We start from the raw sequence: 18,848 nt of genomic DNA, 5'->3' as shown, positions 1-18,848 counted from the left end.
AAGTTGCTGCAGCTCCGGGATCAACCCCCACCGGCTTCGCGTCCCTGCCAAAGCCAGATGTTCCCTTGCTTTGCACAAGCCTCGGCCCCAGAGCTTCCTGCTCCCTCTCCCAGATCGGCCCCAGCTGCCTCCCCGCCTCTTGCGGGGGCCGGGGCGGCCCGGGAGGAGGAGCCGCCGCCTCCCCGCTTCCTCCGCCCGTCCCCGCCGGGCGGGTCTGGTGCGTGGCACAGGCTCCGGCAGCTCCGGAGCTTTCTAGAGCCGCCGTCCGCCGGGTCCCTGCGGAGCGGAGCGGAGCGGCGCCCGGGTCCGTCCCGCAGGCAGCGGTCCCGGTCGGTATCGGCTCCCGGACCGGGATCCGGGCGGGGAAGTCGCCTCCATGGTGCCTCCGGCGGTGCTGCTGCCCTGGGTGGTGCTGGCGCTGCTCGGGGCGGAGGGCGGCGGTGCCTCCGAGCAGGAAGGTAAGGGGGGGTTCTGCTGCGGGGCAGAGGGTGGGGACCGGCAGCACGGGGAGCTGGTGGCCAGGCCGGTGGACGGGCACGTCCGCGGTCGGGGCCACCACTGTCCTTAGCGCCCCGGTCCAGCTCAGAGGCATTGCCCGACCCGAGAGTAGTGCCCGCTGCAGAGCCCGAGCCCCTGGGCGGCATCTACTGCTTGCTGCCGAGTTCTGAGGCAGTGCACAGGCCGGCGTGGGTGTCCTCTGCACATGCTTCTTGGGCGCCTCAGTTACCAGACAGGCGCTCACAGCTCTGAGGTGTGTGAGACGAGGCTTGGACACCATTTCATCCCAATAAAGTGCTCGCAGTCCCTTGGGTAACGTCCCACCTGGGTCAGCCCTTCCTGGTTTTGAACTGACACGGTTCAAGAATTAGTTAACAGGCGGCATTTGATCCCAGAGTGGCCACACTGTGACCTGAGATCCGGGATGCTCCTGAAATAACATCAGTCTAGCCCCACATAAACAGTTGGTAGATGCTCTGAAGAGTAGTTGGTAGAGCAGTGGAGGATTAGGGCAGCCAGAGCGTCAGCCAGGCTGACAGAGAGGTTCACACACTGTCATTTTGCCAAGAAGTTTGGATAATTATCTCTCTCTTCATTAGAGAAGTGGCAATTAAGAGGAGATTTCATCTTCAGAATATTTTCCTTCACAATATGTGATTCTCGTATAATTACCTTTACTATATATATTACTTAATACAGCTAATGTGTATCCATGGGAGTGTTGGAAGGGGAGTTCTTTAGCTGTAGTGGCATAACTAAAGCAAAATCTTTTCAGCATTTAGGATAACTATTAGACAAATACAAGTAAGCAATTAACTTCTGTGCTATCCTGCCCATATCCCACACACCCCAAATCTTCCATGTTTTTAGTAAGGTTTTAGAGCGCACTAGAGATATAAAATTGAGTGCTAGGAAAAGAGAACAAGGTATGTTGGTTAGGAAGAGGGATTTGGAATTAACTGCTTTTTGAACACATCACTTCTGGCGTGGCTCGAAGAAAAAATGCCTTACCTTTTCTGTGCCTCAGCTTCCCCAGAGTAATATGAGAATGATACCTACCTTCTCCCTTCTATGTTCTTTTACATCCCTGCAAAAGCTCTAAGCATAGTTATTTGTAGTTAATGGAATCTTTAAAAAAAACTTTCATAAATGTAGATTTAATACAGAGATTATATTATCCACTATTAAATTGTGCACTGATTTTCTCTATTTGATCCTTGTATTAATGGTATTTTCTTGGACACTATCTTAACAGGAAGTGGCACAGTAAGATTTCCCAAAGCACAGCCTAGGGATAAATTCATTCCTTGTCCTAAAATGCAGCTGCAGCTGTGCTTTCCCTGTAGAGTCAGAGTGGAAGTAAATAACTCTAAAATTTTTTGTGACTGATATCATCTTGTCACTGATTTTTACTGTTTGTACCCAGTCATTTCACTGCAATGTTGATATCAGAGTCCCTGTTCAGTGCTTTGTCCCTACAGGATCCTTTCCACCTATAGTGCTCAAAAACCCTCACAAAAGTGGTACATGTCCTCTATTACAATTTTACAGATGGAAAAACAGAGGGATAGCAAGATTGACTCCATGTTCCATAGCAGAGCTAGCAGTACAGTCCAGCTCCCCTGGTTCCTACTCCATTGCTTGCTTCGTTAACCACACTGTGTTTGTATTTTGCAGCCATACCATTATTAAATGTATTTATACGATTTCTAATTGTCAGCATGGCCCAAGGAGTCTCTGGGCCCAGGAGGCCCAGCTTAATGGAATAGGCTACCCTTTCTACATAGGAAAAGTAACTGTGACATGAAAGTAGGGAAGCATAAATCTGCTTTTGGAGGTTTAAAATGTTGCATATGATACTGAAATTAAAAGGGTTTACTGCTCTGTCTCTGGAAATACCTATCAGCTGAACCAATGTTCAGCAAAATCTTCGAGAAGGAGAAGAAAGGGTTAAAGGAGAAGGAGCGGAGGCAACATAGCTCAGCACAAGCTTCTAGTACTGGACTGAAGGAATGTCTCTTGGGATAGAAAGCTCTCGCTACTGCAGAGATTTCTCCGAACAGAAACTGAGCTTAATGTCTCTCACAGTCTTACCCCCACAGACCAGTAATGAGAGGGGAATCTGTAACTTGGAATTCTGCTGGGGAGGATAATTGTGCTGGCTTTTCCATGCTCCAGTGAGTTTGCACGGTGAAACCTTTTCTGTCTTAGAAATAGGACACCGCTTCCTGTTCATCCATGTGAGCCTTTAGCTCTCGCATCTTGTCCAGCAAACTTTTGGCACTCATATCATAAACAGTTTGTTGCTTTCTTGGGGTGACGGCATGAAAATGAGTTAGTGATTATTTAATGTGAGATGCCTGAGAATTCAAGCTAAAATAATTGCACAGCAGTCAGGCTCTTTTCTTTCTTTCCTTCTTTTACCATTAACATACGCTTTCTCCTCTCCTTTCAGGTACTAGAATTTGATGTTTGTCTTTACATTCCTCTCTGGCAAGCCCACGTTTGCCACTCTCTTCATTGGCAGCATGATCTTCACCTTCTCAGAAATCATGAGCTCAAAGCTATCTAATAAAGCTGCCATGGTTTTCTGCATGCCATCGTATGGCTAGAAACTTTAATGGCTTTAGCATATTCCCTGAGGAGATATCTATTTTACTCATTTGTTTGCACCCTCTGGCTGGACAGGACAAAAGGAACTGGAGCATGCTGGAGGAGCTGGATTAGGAATGCACTTTATACGTCTAAAAACCTGCCTTTAAAAACTGCACAAATGCAGGATTCACATTCTTTTATTCATCACTCCCTTTGCCTGTCTGTGTGAATGTGTAAAAAATACAATTAGAGCTGACCTTCTATTGACTGTTCTCAATCTCTCCTCTCTTTTTATTCTGATGCAGGTAAAGGATTTTAGGAATTTCATTGGGAACATCCTCTTTCTTCCTACTTTGGAGTCTTACACTTGTTTTCTTACTTTTGGTGCCTTTTGGACTCCAGCTCCTAGATCCTTCCTCTCTAAGATCAGACAGAGTATCAGTTTGGGTACACTAGTAAGATGCATCTGGTACATCCATTGAAAAAAATCATTGTTCTAAAAGAAGCCCGCTGAAGCCAAGAAAATGTGCTTTCAGTTTTTCCTGGTATTTTCTGATGTTAAAATCGGATGGCCAGGATTTGCATTTAAGCACTGTTGCCAGAGCCTATATAAATTCCTACTTAAGCAAAAGTGTTAGGATGAAGTATAGCGTTTAATCATTACAATGAAGAAACCAGAGCTTCTGCATAAAAATCATATTCCAGTGGTACTATAGAGAAACTTCTGAAAGAGACCTTCAGGATTTAGCTTTGTCATTTTTAAGGGACTGGAAAAGAAAAGCAAGTTTGGGAGGAGAATGTAAATGAAAATTATGGCAGAATTAAATTCACATTGTGTATGTCTGAAAAAATCTGGAAAACACCTCAGGAATGCAGTACAAAATTGGAGCAGCCATGGAGAGGGAATAATAACATTCAGCCTAATTTTGGTCTTCCCTACACCCAGTCAATGCTGAGTGACAAAAAAGCAACTCTGTGGGGAACAGGAAGCCAACTACACTAAATGGCTGACTTCCAAATGGGCATTTTGTAGTAGTTCTATTTTTTATCTTCAAGTTTAATTTCCTTCACACTCTATGTGACAGAAGAGAATTGTAGCTTTCAATAGCAGGGCAAAAAAATCACTTAACACAATATATTTTCTTTTTCTAGCTCATAACTCAGGCAATGAAATTGTATCTTCACATAATCTCTCATTTTATACCCAGGACCGAGTTCTAATCTCTGCTGCAAAGGAAGTCCTGCTTTGCTGCAATTAGTTTTGGGTTCTTCAATCAAACCCTGAAATTTGGTGTTCTGTCCCCTGTGATAGTTCCGCCAGTAAAACACGCTTTCATTTTCCCTCTACGAACCTTTGATGAGTTGGTGCCAAGAAAATCCAGGCAGCAAATAAGTAGGATTTGAAGCTGGTTTTCTTCCTGAGGTTGAAGCTTTGTGGGCAGTGAGAACACCTATAGTGCTTAACATTGTACAGTGTAGAGATAATTGAGTGAGGTGTAAGCAAGCTGTTTTCTTCTCAGCAGGATATGGTAGCTCCACAGCTAGACTACCTCCCTTGCCTGATTTAAAATGAACCTGATCATTTTTCAGTGTCATATAGAACAGACCTAACCTGTGTCCATGAACAGCAGTGACTGTTTGCACAAAAGTTGGGACTCCTGGATTCTATTGCTGGATTCATGATCAACTTAAAGAATGTACTGGGAAAGTAACTTTGCTTCTCAGTGGTTGGATTTTGACTTCCCTTTGTCAAATTTGTCAAGTACCTTTAAGACTATTGATCTCTACCTTGGCTCAGTATCTGATAGTAAAGCCTCTTCGTTAGGTGTGGTTGTGAAAACAATGCAGGTTGAATGTGTCTCTTTTGCTTTCTCCTGTATGCAGAAAACCTGCTGGTTCTTACTGTTGCCACCAAGCAGACTGAGGGATTCCAACGCTTTAGAAGATCAGCCCAGTTCTTCAACTACAAAGTCCAGGTGATGGCTAGCAGCCTCAGTAGTGGTTGGTCAAAGGGAATTTTGAACTGTGGAATGGGTAAGATTTGGCCACAAAGTGATTAAATAAAAGCTTAAGAGGGGACATACCTACTCAGCTGGCTGAAAAATCTTGTGACTGGGGCATTTCTGAAGCAGTGTCTTATTCCTTCCTGAGTGTTGGCTTGAGGTGAGATCCATAAGTTCTGCTCAAGGGAGCCCCATGGCACCTTTCCATCGCAATGCCAAAACACACAGTAGAGTGTGCTCCTGTCCCTGTTGCTGAGAGTTACTGTGGTACATGTTACTCTGTCCATCCCAGAGAATGCTTCAAAGGCTGGCATACCTAGTCCATCTGTCCTGATGCTGTTTTTTTCTGTTGTGATTTGCATTGGGAGTTATCAAGTCTAGCAAGGTTGTGGGTTCTGGTCCTTTCCTGTGAGTCTTGCTGGGAAAGAGACCTGTTCAGTAGACCCTGTGCCTGTTGTTCTTTAGGTGCTGGGGCTGGATGAGGAATGGCAGGGTGGAGATGACAAGAAGCCAGCAGGAGGTGGGCAGAAGGTCCGTCTCTTGAAATCAGCTTTGAAGCAGTATGTGGATAAGGAAGAACTCATCATCCTTTTCGTAGACAGGTAATGGGTTGGAAAATATTTGCCATGAACTGAATCATAAGGCTGTTTGAACAGGTTCTTACTAAGAAGAAATAAACTGTGAAGTAGATTGCTTTTGGAAGGTGTATCCAGACGTCTATTTTTTTCCCCCTGAATTCTCTGCAGTTGCCTAAGAGTTGCTTAGAGCTGCATCCGTGGCAGCTGGGGAGGTCTGATCAGAATAGGCTGATTCCAACTCTTGCATAAAATTGATAGTGTTGTACCTGTATCTGCCAGGGTGGAATTTGGCTGCCTCTATCTGCACAGAATGAGCAGACAATTTCTGTGGATCTAGGCAGGCCTTTCTTACCAGAACTATTTGTTTTATAAGGTGAGGCAGGCTGCAACACAATCCTGAGAGCCAAGAATTAGTCTGCCAGAGAAATGTGAAGAGGGAAAAGGACAGTTTGGAGTCTCATTGTCTTTTCATATGCCCAGCAACAGGCAGGTCTGGGATCCCTGTATCTGTCTCTGGCTCCCATGGCAGGGAGATCATCTTTTGCAGCTCTGAGTGTCTACGTGTGTTTGGAGAAGTTGGGAATGATTAATCTCTGGAATGAGCAACTTTTTCACTCACTAAAATGAGTTTGAAGTATGCAAATCCTTTTGCAGAAAATGCAAAATGTCGCCTGGGAATTAGTCAGTTCTACCCAGTACTGAAGAGACAGTGGCTGGAGTGCAGCATCCAGTGACTAGTGTCCAGTATAGGTTCCTCCTGAAGATTTGCAGGGAGCTCAGTGGAGAGTTGCAGCATGCCAAAATATGTAAAAAGCATGACCTATGGGTTTGTTTAATCTAGAAAGGAATGGCAGTGTAATTTTTCCTCCAATAAGTTAAAAATTGTTACACTGAGAGCACCAGGGGTTCACAGTTCTAAATGGGGGCAAAACAAGAAGAGATCAGCTTGTTTTGCAGCTTGGAAGATTTGTTTTTATCATCAGTGAAAACTTTGTAGAAATAAGAATGGGCGTAAGTTGCCCCAAGCCACTGTGGAATCTTCTGCAGTGGAAAGTAACATCTTCCATCCTGTGAATAAGATTGGACTTTAATTAGCTATAATTGTGACAAAAAATGTAATACTGTGAAGCAGAACTAAAAGAAAGGAATTCCTAAAGAATTAGCTGTTTCTAGAAACTTCACGCTGACAAGTTTTTCTGACTCCATTCCTTTTTGTCCCTTTCTTGTCTGTCTTTTACTCTAGCTATGATGTACTCTTTGCTTCGGGCCCTGCAGAACTGCTGAAGAAGTTCAAACAAGCCAAGAGCAAGGTGGTCTTCTCAGCAGAGAACTACATCTATCCTGACAGAAAGTTGGAAGCCAAGTACCCTCAGGTGCGAGATGGAAAGCGCTTCCTGGGTTCTGGAGGTAAGATGCAGAATCTTCTTTCAGCTGAGAACCTCTCTCAGCTTTTTCCTCCTATTAAAAGGCCTTTGGAAAAAGTAGCAAGGGACCAGGTTTGGAAAGAATCTTTATAGAAGATGGCGCAAATCGAAGCGTTGTGCATAACTGGCTGGAATGGAAAGATTAACAATGCTTCTGTCTTTTACCTGCAGGAGGGGACATAGCTATGAATTGCCTGTAGAAGGATAGGAACCTGCTCCCTATTCCTTCTCCCTTTTCAGTGAGACTTGTCATTCAGGGTGTGGGTATCTGAGCTTTTCTGATGCTGAAGATTACAGGTTTGATCCTGGTGTCATTCCAAGTTGGGAAGTGCGGTCTAGACATGCCTTTGCTGAAAGCTGGTGTATCTCTGCAGTAACACAGGGTGGACTGAGACTGTGTGTGAAAGAAGTGAGAGTGTGTGTATGCAGGAGTACTTCTCTTTTTTGGTTGTCTGGGTTGAAACACCTCTTCATACTTATTCCCACAGGCTTCATAGGCTATGCTCCAAACCTGAAGAAGCTTGTGGAGGAGTGGAAAGGACAGGATGATGACAGTGACCAGCTCTTCTATACGAATGTCTTCTTGGATCCAGAAAAAAGAGTAGGTGTAGCTAGATTTTGGGATTAGGAGGAGTCATCTGAGAAGCATTGCTGCTAATCCTCTATGCAGGATCCCTGTTGACAGTAAAAGAAGTTAATCACATACATATTGACTCTTAATTACTGCTCTGGCATCCTTACATGGAAAAGGCCAGTAGTATGTATAGTTACCCATTTCCGTTCTGAAAATTTGCATTCTAGCCACTACCCCTTTGTTCAGTTATTAGCAGTTTTTATCTTTAACCTTAAAATGTGAATAGGAAGATAGGTGTCTTAAAACAAGTCTGGAAACTCATACCAGTATCTGTATGTGCTGATGTTTAAAGCTATTGAGTGTGGCAGAACTAACCAGCCTCCTTCCGGGGGATGTGAAACCCAGACTTTAAGCATGTATCTTCCCTGCAGAGTACAGTGCTGACTTACAGATATCCAACCTAGCACTAAAGTACATTTTAAGTACAGGGGCAGATGAGGCCCGAGCAGGTTTGAGGTGATGAAAGGGACAAAGGTTCACAGCCTTTTAGCCACTCTTGTGCCACAGGATAGGGACTGTAGACATCACAGTGGGTAGCCCTGCTGGAACAAAGAGGCTGCCACTGCCTTCAGCAAACACTTCCAGATCCTGGCCGACAAAATCTGCGTCAGCCTCTGTAGCATGCCACGTAACATCATACAGCAGCCTGGAATGGACCCTGGAAGCACCATTGCCATTCCAGCACCGTGTGGTGCACTGGCTGAATCATCCAGCCCACGGGGTGATTCTGCTTCTGTTGTCCCTGCCCCGTTCTGCATTACACAGTGCAGTCTGTCCGTGAGGGACACCACAAATGCATGGGAGCTAAGAAGTCAAACTGTAACAGTAAAGTCAAGAGGAAACATTAGATATAGGAAACTGCTTTCAGACTGGTTAGAGAAGGAGTTGCACTTTTTTACCAGCAGGACTGGTAAAAAATTCAGAACAGCTGCACTTTTTTACTTCCCCAAATCTGATTATGGCCTGTGATATTTTGACATGACCAGTTCTTTTAATGTTCTCATCTGCAGTTCTGGCCCTGTGCCACACAAAGGCTGAGTAATTCCACTGACTTGGCATTCAGACAGCGGATGTTAGCACCCTGCTGTCCTTTCCAGTAATCAATCTTAATAGATGCCTGGAGGGACACCGAACTCTGTTAAGTCAGAGCTGGATTTTAGTCTGACAAAAACCCAGTCAGAGTGTGGCTTGCAGCAGGGGATAAAAACAAAGATTGCACAAGCTGGCCTTGCACCTTTACTGTGTTCTGGTTTGACACCGGTATCTGGGACAACACTTGGGGTAACACTTGTCCTGTGGATAGATGGCAAGAAACCGTCGTCAGAGCAGATGTTTTTTGCTATCTCGGCATTCCTGCATGTTATACGTGGGTTTTATGTGACTGTGCCGCAAGTGTACTTCATTAATATGCTGCGTATTATTATTGGCACACCCACAGCAGTTTTAAAATGTTTATTTGCATGGTTTTGCCTAATACAATATGTTTAAATTGTTTTAGAAAATGGCGAGTTGTCCCAGATTCAAGTGAAAATGAGGGTTAGCTGGGAGTGGTTTAGATTTCAGAGCTTGGAGAGTATGGAAATGATTATAAGAATGTTATACATCTTCGCTCAGCATAGGGTCTCTCACATGTAAAGAACTTGTGTTCTAATTAAGGTTATTTATCTCATTCTTTTAAAGGAAAGTATCAACATCAGTCTAGACCAAAGATGTTCTAATTAAGGTTATTTATCTCATTCTTTTAAAGGAAAGTATCAACATCAGTCTAGACCAAAGAAGCCGGATCTTCCAAAACCTAAATGGAGCATTAGGTGAGATGGAAGAAGGAAGCTCATTTCTCCTTGGAATGCAACTGCATGTTGACACCAGAAATAAAGTTGTGGCTGAGGGGATTAAATTTCAGAAATTCCTGTCCCTGCAGAATAAGCTTCAGTAAAAAGCCTCTGCCAGAGTTCTGAGCTTTATTTGCAATTCCACTGCGACCAGCTAGGTTCTCATTGCAATCCCCTCTTCACGTGGGGGAATGCAGGTCAAGTTTTCCATCTTACGCCTCCTTGCCACTTTGATCTCCAAGCATGTCGGATTGCATTAGCCTTGGGGATTGAAACTGGGAGGGACTTTCAGTGCAAGTAGTAACACACAACCCTGCCTAGGGCTTGTCTGTCTTTCCGCTTCAGAACTGTGTCTGGAATGCCATAGAAGGTGAGATACAGCCAGATACTGCCTGTGAGCACTCACTGACCATACCAGGCTTCTGATCTGACCTGCTGATTGATTGATTTTGCTAGTCCTGGCAAAAGTGATTCACTTACTCTCCTGACACTACTGCCTAATGTTTTCAGTTTATAGTCTTGCACTACTCCATCTTTATTCCAGCCAGGTAAAAAATTATAATGGCAGTGTAGTTTTTGGCTCTTGTGCTCATTATAACAATGATAGACTGGAGCTTGGATCTGTACTAGTCTGTTTTCCAAAGGATTTTGTGTGGTTGTGTTGAGGAGACATCTTGGATGATCTCTGCCAGGAGGGTGGACTTTTGTCAGGGGTGAAAAAGAGAGGCAGCAGGTGCATAGAATGCTTAGGTGAGAAGGGCCGGAGTCCTCCCTGGCCATCAGTAGCTGTTCCTCACTGCACAATTTGTCAATGCCAGTTTTGAAATACTGTTTCAGTGTGGCTTCTGCCACTTCCTAGTAGAAGGCATATTTGTCAGCCCAGCAAGCTGCATTCTTTGTCCGACTTTCCAGCCATCCTCCTGTTACCTCACAGGATCATTCTGAACAGTTTTTCTCCTTTTCAGATGTGGTCTGTAGCCCTTAAACTACTTGTGCATGGTTATCCGCGTCCATGCTTTCATCTTTCAGCAGTTGTTCAGTAGAAATGAGGCATGGTGCTGCTAATTATCAATAAAAGCCTTCCTGTGATAACATGATGGCAATGTCATTTCCAGATGAGGTAGTTCTGAAGTTTGAAAACTCACGAGTGAGAGCAAGAAACTTGTTATATGACACTCTGCCTGTGGTGATTCATGGAAATGGACCCACCAAGGTAAGTGGGCGTCCTGAGAGAAAGATTTGGTATGTATTTGTTGCAAAGTGACCCTTTAGGCTAGAGTGTATCAAGTTACTGTCTTCCCATATATTGACTTTCCCTGTGTGCATTTATATTTGAGAAACAATAAGTGGTCCAGGTCCATAGCAGCAAGATGGGTCTGGCTCAAAGATCAGCATGTAATTGGACCCTCAGGCTGTCATGCTTTTCAGATTCTTAAGTCCAAGAAACGTAAACGAAGTTCTGATGACAGGTGATCTTACACTGGGGGTGGATGCAAAGAAACTCCCCTGCCCTGTAATGTGTAACATGGCAAATTGCCTTTTGCAGCTGCAGCTAAACTACCTGGGAAACTACATTCCTCAAATATGGACGTTTGAGACCGGCTGCACTGTGTGTGATGAAGGTCTGCGAAGCCTCACAGGGTTCAAGGTAAGGCTGATGTCTGTTCAAAGCTCTCAAGACAAGTCTTGCAATTACTATGGGATCTTATGTGTCTGATGTGGTACATGAGCCGCGACTTCTCTCCTCTTCTCACTGAATGTAGGATGACGCATTGCCAATGATTCTGATTGGCATTTTCATCGAGCAGCCCACTCCGTTCCTCTCCCAGTTTTTCTTGCGGCTTCGTAACCTTCATTACCCAAAGCAACGAATCCAGCTCTTTATTCACAACCATGTAAGTAAAGTTGTCCTGTGATGGTCTTGGCAAATGTGAGGAAAATGTTGCTCATCTAGTTTGGCGTTTTCAAGAACAGGAGGCCGAGCAGCCTGAGATGAGCCCATCTTATCTGTTTTTCTTTATTTTTCCTTTGGCATAGGAGCAACATCACTTGATGCAGGTGGAGTCTTTTGTTAAAGAGCATGGCAAAGAATATCTTGCTGTCAAAGTGATTGGACCAGATGATGAGGTGGAGAATGCTGAGGCGCGTAACTTGGGCATGTAAGTGAAGAGGCCATACATGATGGCTAGCAGAGTCAGCCTGTGTTCAAACTAAGGCAGTCATTTTTTTCTGAGGATCATCACTGTCAAGTGGATGCTTCTCTTCTTTCAGTTGCCCTTTTCTTTCAATTTTGCTAGCATTAAGTCCCCACGCCCATTATATATTGGAAAAAAAAGCAGCTTCCGTACCAGCTCCCTCTCTCCAGTTTCAGAAATGAAGTTCTCACTAGTCCTTTGCTCTGTTAGGATAGCCCGGTACCTCCCACCCTCATCAAGCAGTCTATATACCCAGTCATAGATCACAAAGAGTTTGCACCTGTATCTCTGAAGAGGAGGAGTGTAGTAGTAAAACTATGAGCTAGTGGCAGAGTATCTCCCTGTCTGTGATCAGGAGGTGTGAGTTTGATCTTAGGTCTGGATTTGGGCCAACTGCAAATAGGAACCTCTTCAGTTTGAGCTGAGGGTACAGTTTGCTAAACGCAATTTTGGCTGTGTGTCAGTGTCTGCTATTGGATACTGAATCTGATGTGCTTGTACTATGCTAGCCCTCCGAGTTGTTACATTAAACTGAACTTTTCCGAGCACCCAGAAGGCGACCTTTAGACTACAAGGTGAAGGAATTCCTGGTGTTCTGTCCCTTGTCTTGCTCTGTTTTAGGAGGATTTTGGTGTGACTTTTCTTGTTCTCTGGCTATAGGGATTTGTGCAGAAAGGATCCTGACTGTGACTATTACTTCAGCCTGGACGCTGAGATAGTTCTGAAGAACACAGAGACTCTAAGAATCCTGATTGAACAGAACAAGTGAGTTCTTTGGTCTGAGCAATCTTTGCTGGTCATGTTTCGCACAAGGAATACAGTGAACTCTTTTATCACCGAGATGTATAAGGCACTAGGAGAACTGTGTCAGAGCTGGAATGTTAGACAAACACCTCTTATTTGGTCTGGTTTTTTACTGTAGTTGTAATCCCTGGATTTTAGGCAGTGGATGTGAATCATCCCTAGTTTTGTCTTTATATAGTCGCTAGAACAAATCAGATTCTAAGAAACCTGCTGCAGGGTCCAGTTAGATAGGAGATTGTGGCCATATTTGCCCTTTCTTACGTGGAATTTTATTCCAGCAGTTAACAGAAGCAGCAACTCTGTGAGGGAGCGGGAATCTAACTCTTACGGTCCTGTGATTTGTAAATCTTTTCCTTTTCTTCCTGTGGTAGCATTCTGTCCTGCAATTCCTTTTTATTTTGTGCTCGCAGGCTGGTGATTGCCCCACTGGTAAGCCGCCATGAGAAGTTGTGGTCAAATTTCTGGGGAGCGCTGAGCCCTGATGGATACTATGCCCGCTCAGAAGATTATGTGGATATTGTTCAAAGGCGGAGGGTGTGAGTATGCAAAGAGAGCTTCTTACTGATACAATCCCTCAAATCTAAAGCTTGCTGCAGCACATTATCATCAAACTAGCTAATGTCAAAGAACCAGAGCACAGCTGTCTTTGTGTACAGAAAAGGAAAAGAAGTCTGTATTCCTATTTGGAAGCTGCTCTATGTTCTCCCCTGAGCAGAGATGATAACGTACTTTGGGCAGATTTTCTTATGATCAGAGTAAGGGTTTGAGGGTCCTGACTCCACTGAAACCACTTCATCTTACTCATGTCATGTTTTCCCACCTGTGGATCATAGTTAGTGTGATCCTTAAAATCCTTAAAGTGCTGTTTAATCTTTGTCAGATAGTCTTCATAAAATACCAGGTGATCCTTGAATGGAAGATTCACAAAATATAACTGTTGGTTCATTCATATTCTTGAGGGGCCCTCTTTTTTTTTAGGCCATTATGTGTGTGATAAATGCTGGAAATCAGCTTATGCACCTTTGGCTAGTTCAGGTTTTTTAAATCACTGGTAAAAAATATGTTGATCTCTCTGGGAAGAGATTCAAGCCATTAATTATGTCCCTAGCAAAAACACACAGTACCAATTAATTGCTTTCACAGTGGACTATCATTTGTGCAGCTTAAAAGCTCTGGACAATATAAGTGATTTTTTCTGGAATGACAATCCCTACTGGTATGGTTTCTCCCTACTGCTCTGAGTTGGCCCATTTAGGCAAGCCTGGCTGATACTGCAGTGCTGCCTGCCATCTCATCAAATCCAGCAGTTTCTGTCTTAGTGGTATTTCAAGTCTTACTCTTCTATCTCTGTGTTTCAGCGGGCTTTGGAACGTTCCCTACATCAGCAGCGTTTACATGGTTAAAGCCAAGGCTCTGCGATCAGAGCTTGATGAGGCAGATCTCTTCCACAGTGGCAAACTGGATGCGGACATGGCTTTCTGCCACAACGTTCGGAATCAGGTCAGTCGAGGAGAGAGAAGCTGGCAGGGGAGAACTGCATGCCAGGGTGGAGGTGACACGATTAAGTAGTTTCAAGGCATTCAGCTCTGCCAGGGCATGGGACAGGATAAACCGGCGTTATTCAATACTGTGTAGGTTTGGAACAGTGTGGGATTTCTATCTTGCTGTGAAACCACACAGAGCCAGGGATCACTAAATGTGGATAACATTTTTGTTCTTGGGCTTATTCAGGGCTGTTCTAAATGGAATTGACAGGGTAGGAAGGAAGAACCTAATCTTACAGCAGCTGCTCTGCTCTGCTTCCAACGCTGGCTGACAAGAGGTACAGAATTACTGGCTCTGGCTATAACCTTTCAAAGTTCCTCATATTCAGCGTGGAAATTATACTGAGGGGACCCACAGGAGAAAGAATGAGTAAATGAACAGCTTGGGCAGAGCCATCATCACTGGGGATGTCCAGTGATGGCATGTCCAGTGCTTATATTTCATAGTGGCTCACAGAAATCTGAGGCCTGGAAACAAAGCTTGGTTGTTTCCCTCTGTCCTGCAGGGAGTCTTTATGTACCTGACAAATCGGCATCAGTTTGGACACATACTGTCCCTGGAGAATTATCAGACAACTCACCTGCACAATGACCTCTGGCAAATATTCAGCAATCCTGAGGTGAGATAACCTGCATGCACAGCAGGCTTTGCAGTGTGGCACATGAAGATTTGATGACTGGCTTCACCAATAAGGAAGGTCCAGGCTTTGTAATAACGATGTCTCTCGGGTGGGATGAGGAGCGTAGTCATAGAATTTAAAGAGAGGGTGTTTATGTGATTTGTAACATCTGGATCTTCAAAGCCTGTGAAATACTGCTGCACGAGTGTCTGGCCTTTCATTGCCTCTTTAACCAGGCCCCACAGAAATGACTGGTTTGCTTGTCTTTTCACTGCAGGACTGGAGAGAAAAGTACATCCATGAAAACTACACAGCAGCTCTGAAAGGAAAATTGGTAGAAATGGTAAGGAAACATCGCTCTTATCCATCAGAATGGGAGATTAGCGTCAGGACGATGCTTGTATCATCACTATTGTCGTTCTCAGGAATAAGCAGTTCAGCACAACCTTGTCTTTCAAATCCAGAGGAAACATAACCTTGAAAGTATTTTTAGAGCCAAATCATCCTTCCAGAAGTACATCTCCAGCTCTCTTAAGTGGAAGTGGGCCACATAAATCAGAAGACAAATCTCTATCCTCAATATTTTAGTTACTTTCCACTTAAACTGACTCAATCTACAGTCAGTTTAGTCTTACTCCTTTTGCCTCAAGCACCTGTCCTTGTTCCTGCTATTCTCACCTGCTTACTCTCTGCAGCCCTGCCCAGATGTTTACTGGTTCCCCATATTCACTGACACTGCCTGTGATGAGCTGGTGGAAGAAATGGAACATTATGGCCAGTGGTCCACGGGTGACAACACGGTAAGAAAAAGCAGGAGCTTTTTGATTTCTGGGTCACACCATTATCCATGTGTAATTGGTGGCAGCAGGGCCTCCTGTAAGAAAGTGTTAGATCCCACAGTTAAACCAGGAAACTGGAGGCAGTACGATTTTGTTCCTGATTAACTCTGTGATTTTGCCCCTGTTTTTAATTGTGAAGTAATTTTTCTGAGTCCTCTTTACTGTCCTCTGAAGCTACAGCATTCAGCCCTTCTGATGGTAATATTGTTTACCTTAAGTTTTAATTATTGTTTGAAATGAGTTTTCCATCCTGGAAATTCTGATAAATAAACGTCATATTTATTTGTAGTTACCAGAAACGAGTGCTTTTCATTCCTGAAGTCCAAGGTTCCCATCCTTATGGGTATTTTCATGATTCTATTTCAGGACAGCAGAATACAAGGAGGATATGAGAACGTCCCAACTATTGACATACACATGAACCAAATTGGCTTTGAAAGGGAATGGTACAAGTTTCTTCTGGACTATATTGCACCCATCACAGAGAAACTGTACCCAGGATACTATACCAAGGTATGTATACCCTAGCATCAAAACTCGTGGTCAGCTCAGCACCTGCTCCAGTTGCAACTTTGTGAAAAGACTGCTAGAGTCCTCTAGCAATACGCATACTATTTCCCAATATGGGGGAACTGACCCTGGAGTATGACGTAAGTATATGCATCAGAAAATAGGCACTTTCCCAGTGACATTCTCCTGCCTTATTGTTGCCTTCCTCTCTTAGCAGTGGGATGCAATTTAAATGTTACACCCTGCTCTGCAGCTCAGTAGCCATGGACTACTGTAGCCCTGTAACAGATGTGCACTTTGTTCTTCTCTCCTGCAGACTCAGTTTGAGCTCGCCTTTGTAGTTCGCTACAAACCTGACGAGCAGCCCTCTTTAATGCCCCATCATGATGCTTCCACCTTTACCATTAACATTGCTTTGAACCGAGTTGGAATAGACTATGAGGTAAGTGGTTGCGAGTGTGTCAAGAATGCAGTACAGCCTCTTGAGCAGTCCAGGCAGCTGAAAACCCTTTCCTTATCCATGTCTGGCTTCTTCACACTAAGGTTTGCAACTAATGACTGGGCTAGGGTAGAAAGAAGATTTTTGAATGCATCAGAACACAGGAGATTCCCCACGCGCCTTCTCACGTTTTCAGAATGGCTGCCAGGAGAAGGCAGAGACCCTTTCCCTGAGGTGCTTTTACCAAGCTGATGTGTCTCTTGTTTTGTTTCCATCAGGGAGGAGGCTGCCGGTTTCTGCGCTACAATTGCTCCATTCGAGCTCCACGGAAAGGGTGGACCCTTATGCATCCAGGACGCCTGACCCACTATCATGAAGGTCTTCCAACCACCAAGGGGACCCGTTATATCGCAGTGTCCTTTCTTGATCCCTAGAGCCATGCTTCACAGGAAGGACCTTTCCCTGGCCCTGCTCACTGCTGACTTTGAGTGGAAACAGGGAATGCTGCTGAGAGTTTGTAAGGCATTGATCAAAGCTATTCGGATATTGATTTTTAATGATATCTTAAGACTCCACTACTGGAAGATCTCCCTCTCTGATACTGCAGATAATATCTAGGAATATTGCTGTAGAATTTGGAAGGAGATTTTGTGCCTTCATTTTTGATTCTGCTCCTCATCCACTGTTTCTTGGAAATGCGATTTACTTGAACCTTCACCGATTGGTTGGCTTTACAAAAATGCTTTCTTGGACTGGAAATCCAGCTTTTTGGAGGCAAGTCACAAGCTCTCTCTCCAAGTAGCTGGAAGCCCATTTTCATCCACAGGATATACGAGACTGGACGTTAGACAATAATTCCTGGATACTATTCCAAATACCAACCAATCAGGGAGCTGACTCCAGGAGTCATAACAGTTAAATGTCATACCAGATGAAACTCAGTAATAAGAGCCTGAAGATCATCTGATTCCTTACCTCTTTGCAGTCCTTGGAAGCATATCACAAAGTTCAAAGCAGCAGCAGTGGCAATATAGGTGCTTCCAGTTAGCTAAAGGAAGATCCGCTAATGATACTTTACCTCTGGGATTAGACTGAAGAGATGAACGGTAGCCTCTCTATCTTCTATTACTGCAGCTAAAAGGAGCATGCATACCCAGACAAATTCAGACCATGTTGGTATGCCTAGATCAGTCAGGAGGGCTTCACTGCTGAATTGTCTCTGTTCTATCCCATGTTAAGATTGTCAAAAGCTCTAATCAGTCTCTGGATAACAACCCAGAGGTCCCAGTGGTCTTTGGTGGCCTCATGGTAGTTCTCAGAGATTGTTTTGATAATCTTCTTTGCATCTAATTTGAATGAGCCATCAAAGAGCTCTTCTCTGGTACTTAGGGGAAATCATTATTCAGTGTTTCTATTATTTGAGATTCCAAACCAAACACTCCACTGCAGACACTTCTCTGCTGGGGTCGAGGCTGGTAGAAATGAGTGGTTGGCAAGTGCTGAGATTGTGGTGAACTGGTAGGTGTAAAAATCTGTCTAGATTAGACCCATGGTTAGAGAGGGAAGGGGGAGAAACCTTTTCTGCCGTTGTCTGTGAGATACCTGCTCTGTATCAGACACCGCTGAGCTCTGGGTCTGCCAGACTAGTATGTTTCACAAGCAGTAAATACACATCATGGTTGTCCTTAGGAAAAAAAAAAAAAAATCTTCCTCTTAGTTCTCTGTGTTTCCAGGTTCTACAGTCTGTCAGGTGTAGAGCCCTGTCATCTAGGATGGGTCGTATTAGTGCAGGCAGAATAGCTTTAGACATGTAAATTCTGGGAGGGAACTTTATACAGTTTGAATGGACCTGAGGAAGGCGACACAGACCTTTTCCTGCTGCTTTCCATGTGCTTTACAGGTCTATTTCGAGGCTACACACTCACGCATGCCCAAGGGAGAAAAAAATCAGGCAGGGACAATCAGTTTGAAAAGTAAAACAGTAATAAATCTTGTTAGGTGAATTGCAGAACTATCCGTTACCAAATGAAGGGATGCGATAGGCCAATCGTTGAGAAGATGTCCAAAGGGTGTATGTATTTATTCACCAGGTTGTTTGTTTGGGGTTTTTTTTTTTTTTCCACTTATTTTGTTGTGCCTTTCCCCTGCCCAGTGCGGTGATTGGAATTAACGAGGCGTCTGTCACACGCGATGTACCGTTTCAGCCAGGGGAACTCGCATTAAACCCTTACTCCACCGCGACGCCGTCAGTGGCTTTCATTGCTTGGGGGGCCGCCGGGGGCCGTGCTGCCCCCCCCGCCTCCCGTGAGGCCTTGCGGGGCGGTGCCCTCAGA

At 44.4% G+C, this 18,848-nt stretch overlaps 1 protein-coding gene across 1 annotated transcript; it reads left to right on the top strand.

Moving 5' to 3' along the window:
* Window positions 1-227: 227 nt before the first annotated feature.
* PLOD1 (procollagen-lysine,2-oxoglutarate 5-dioxygenase 1) lies at window positions 228-18,754 on the top strand. Its single transcript, XM_069782487.1, has 19 exons — window positions 228-458; window positions 4,978-5,069; window positions 5,562-5,698; window positions 6,918-7,081; window positions 7,587-7,699; window positions 9,480-9,543; window positions 10,680-10,777; window positions 11,111-11,212; window positions 11,328-11,459; window positions 11,602-11,723; window positions 12,420-12,524; window positions 12,974-13,099; window positions 13,922-14,063; window positions 14,614-14,727; window positions 15,005-15,070; window positions 15,423-15,527; window positions 15,933-16,079; window positions 16,393-16,518; window positions 16,794-18,754. Exons 1-19 carry the CDS (start codon window positions 377-379, stop codon window positions 16,947-16,949), a joined length of 2,193 nt encoding a protein of 730 aa, XP_069638588.1. The 5' UTR covers window positions 228-376; the 3' UTR covers window positions 16,950-18,754.
* Window positions 18,755-18,848: the final 94 nt, after the last annotated feature.

This window comes from Haliaeetus albicilla, chromosome 4 (genome assembly GCF_947461875.1).
Source record: "Haliaeetus albicilla chromosome 4, bHalAlb1.1, whole genome shotgun sequence".
In the NCBI taxonomy this organism is placed as follows: Eukaryota; Metazoa; Chordata; class Aves; order Accipitriformes; family Accipitridae; genus Haliaeetus; species Haliaeetus albicilla.
The sequence above is the reverse complement of the archived record's forward strand: the minus strand, read 5'-3'. Positions and strand labels throughout refer to the sequence as shown.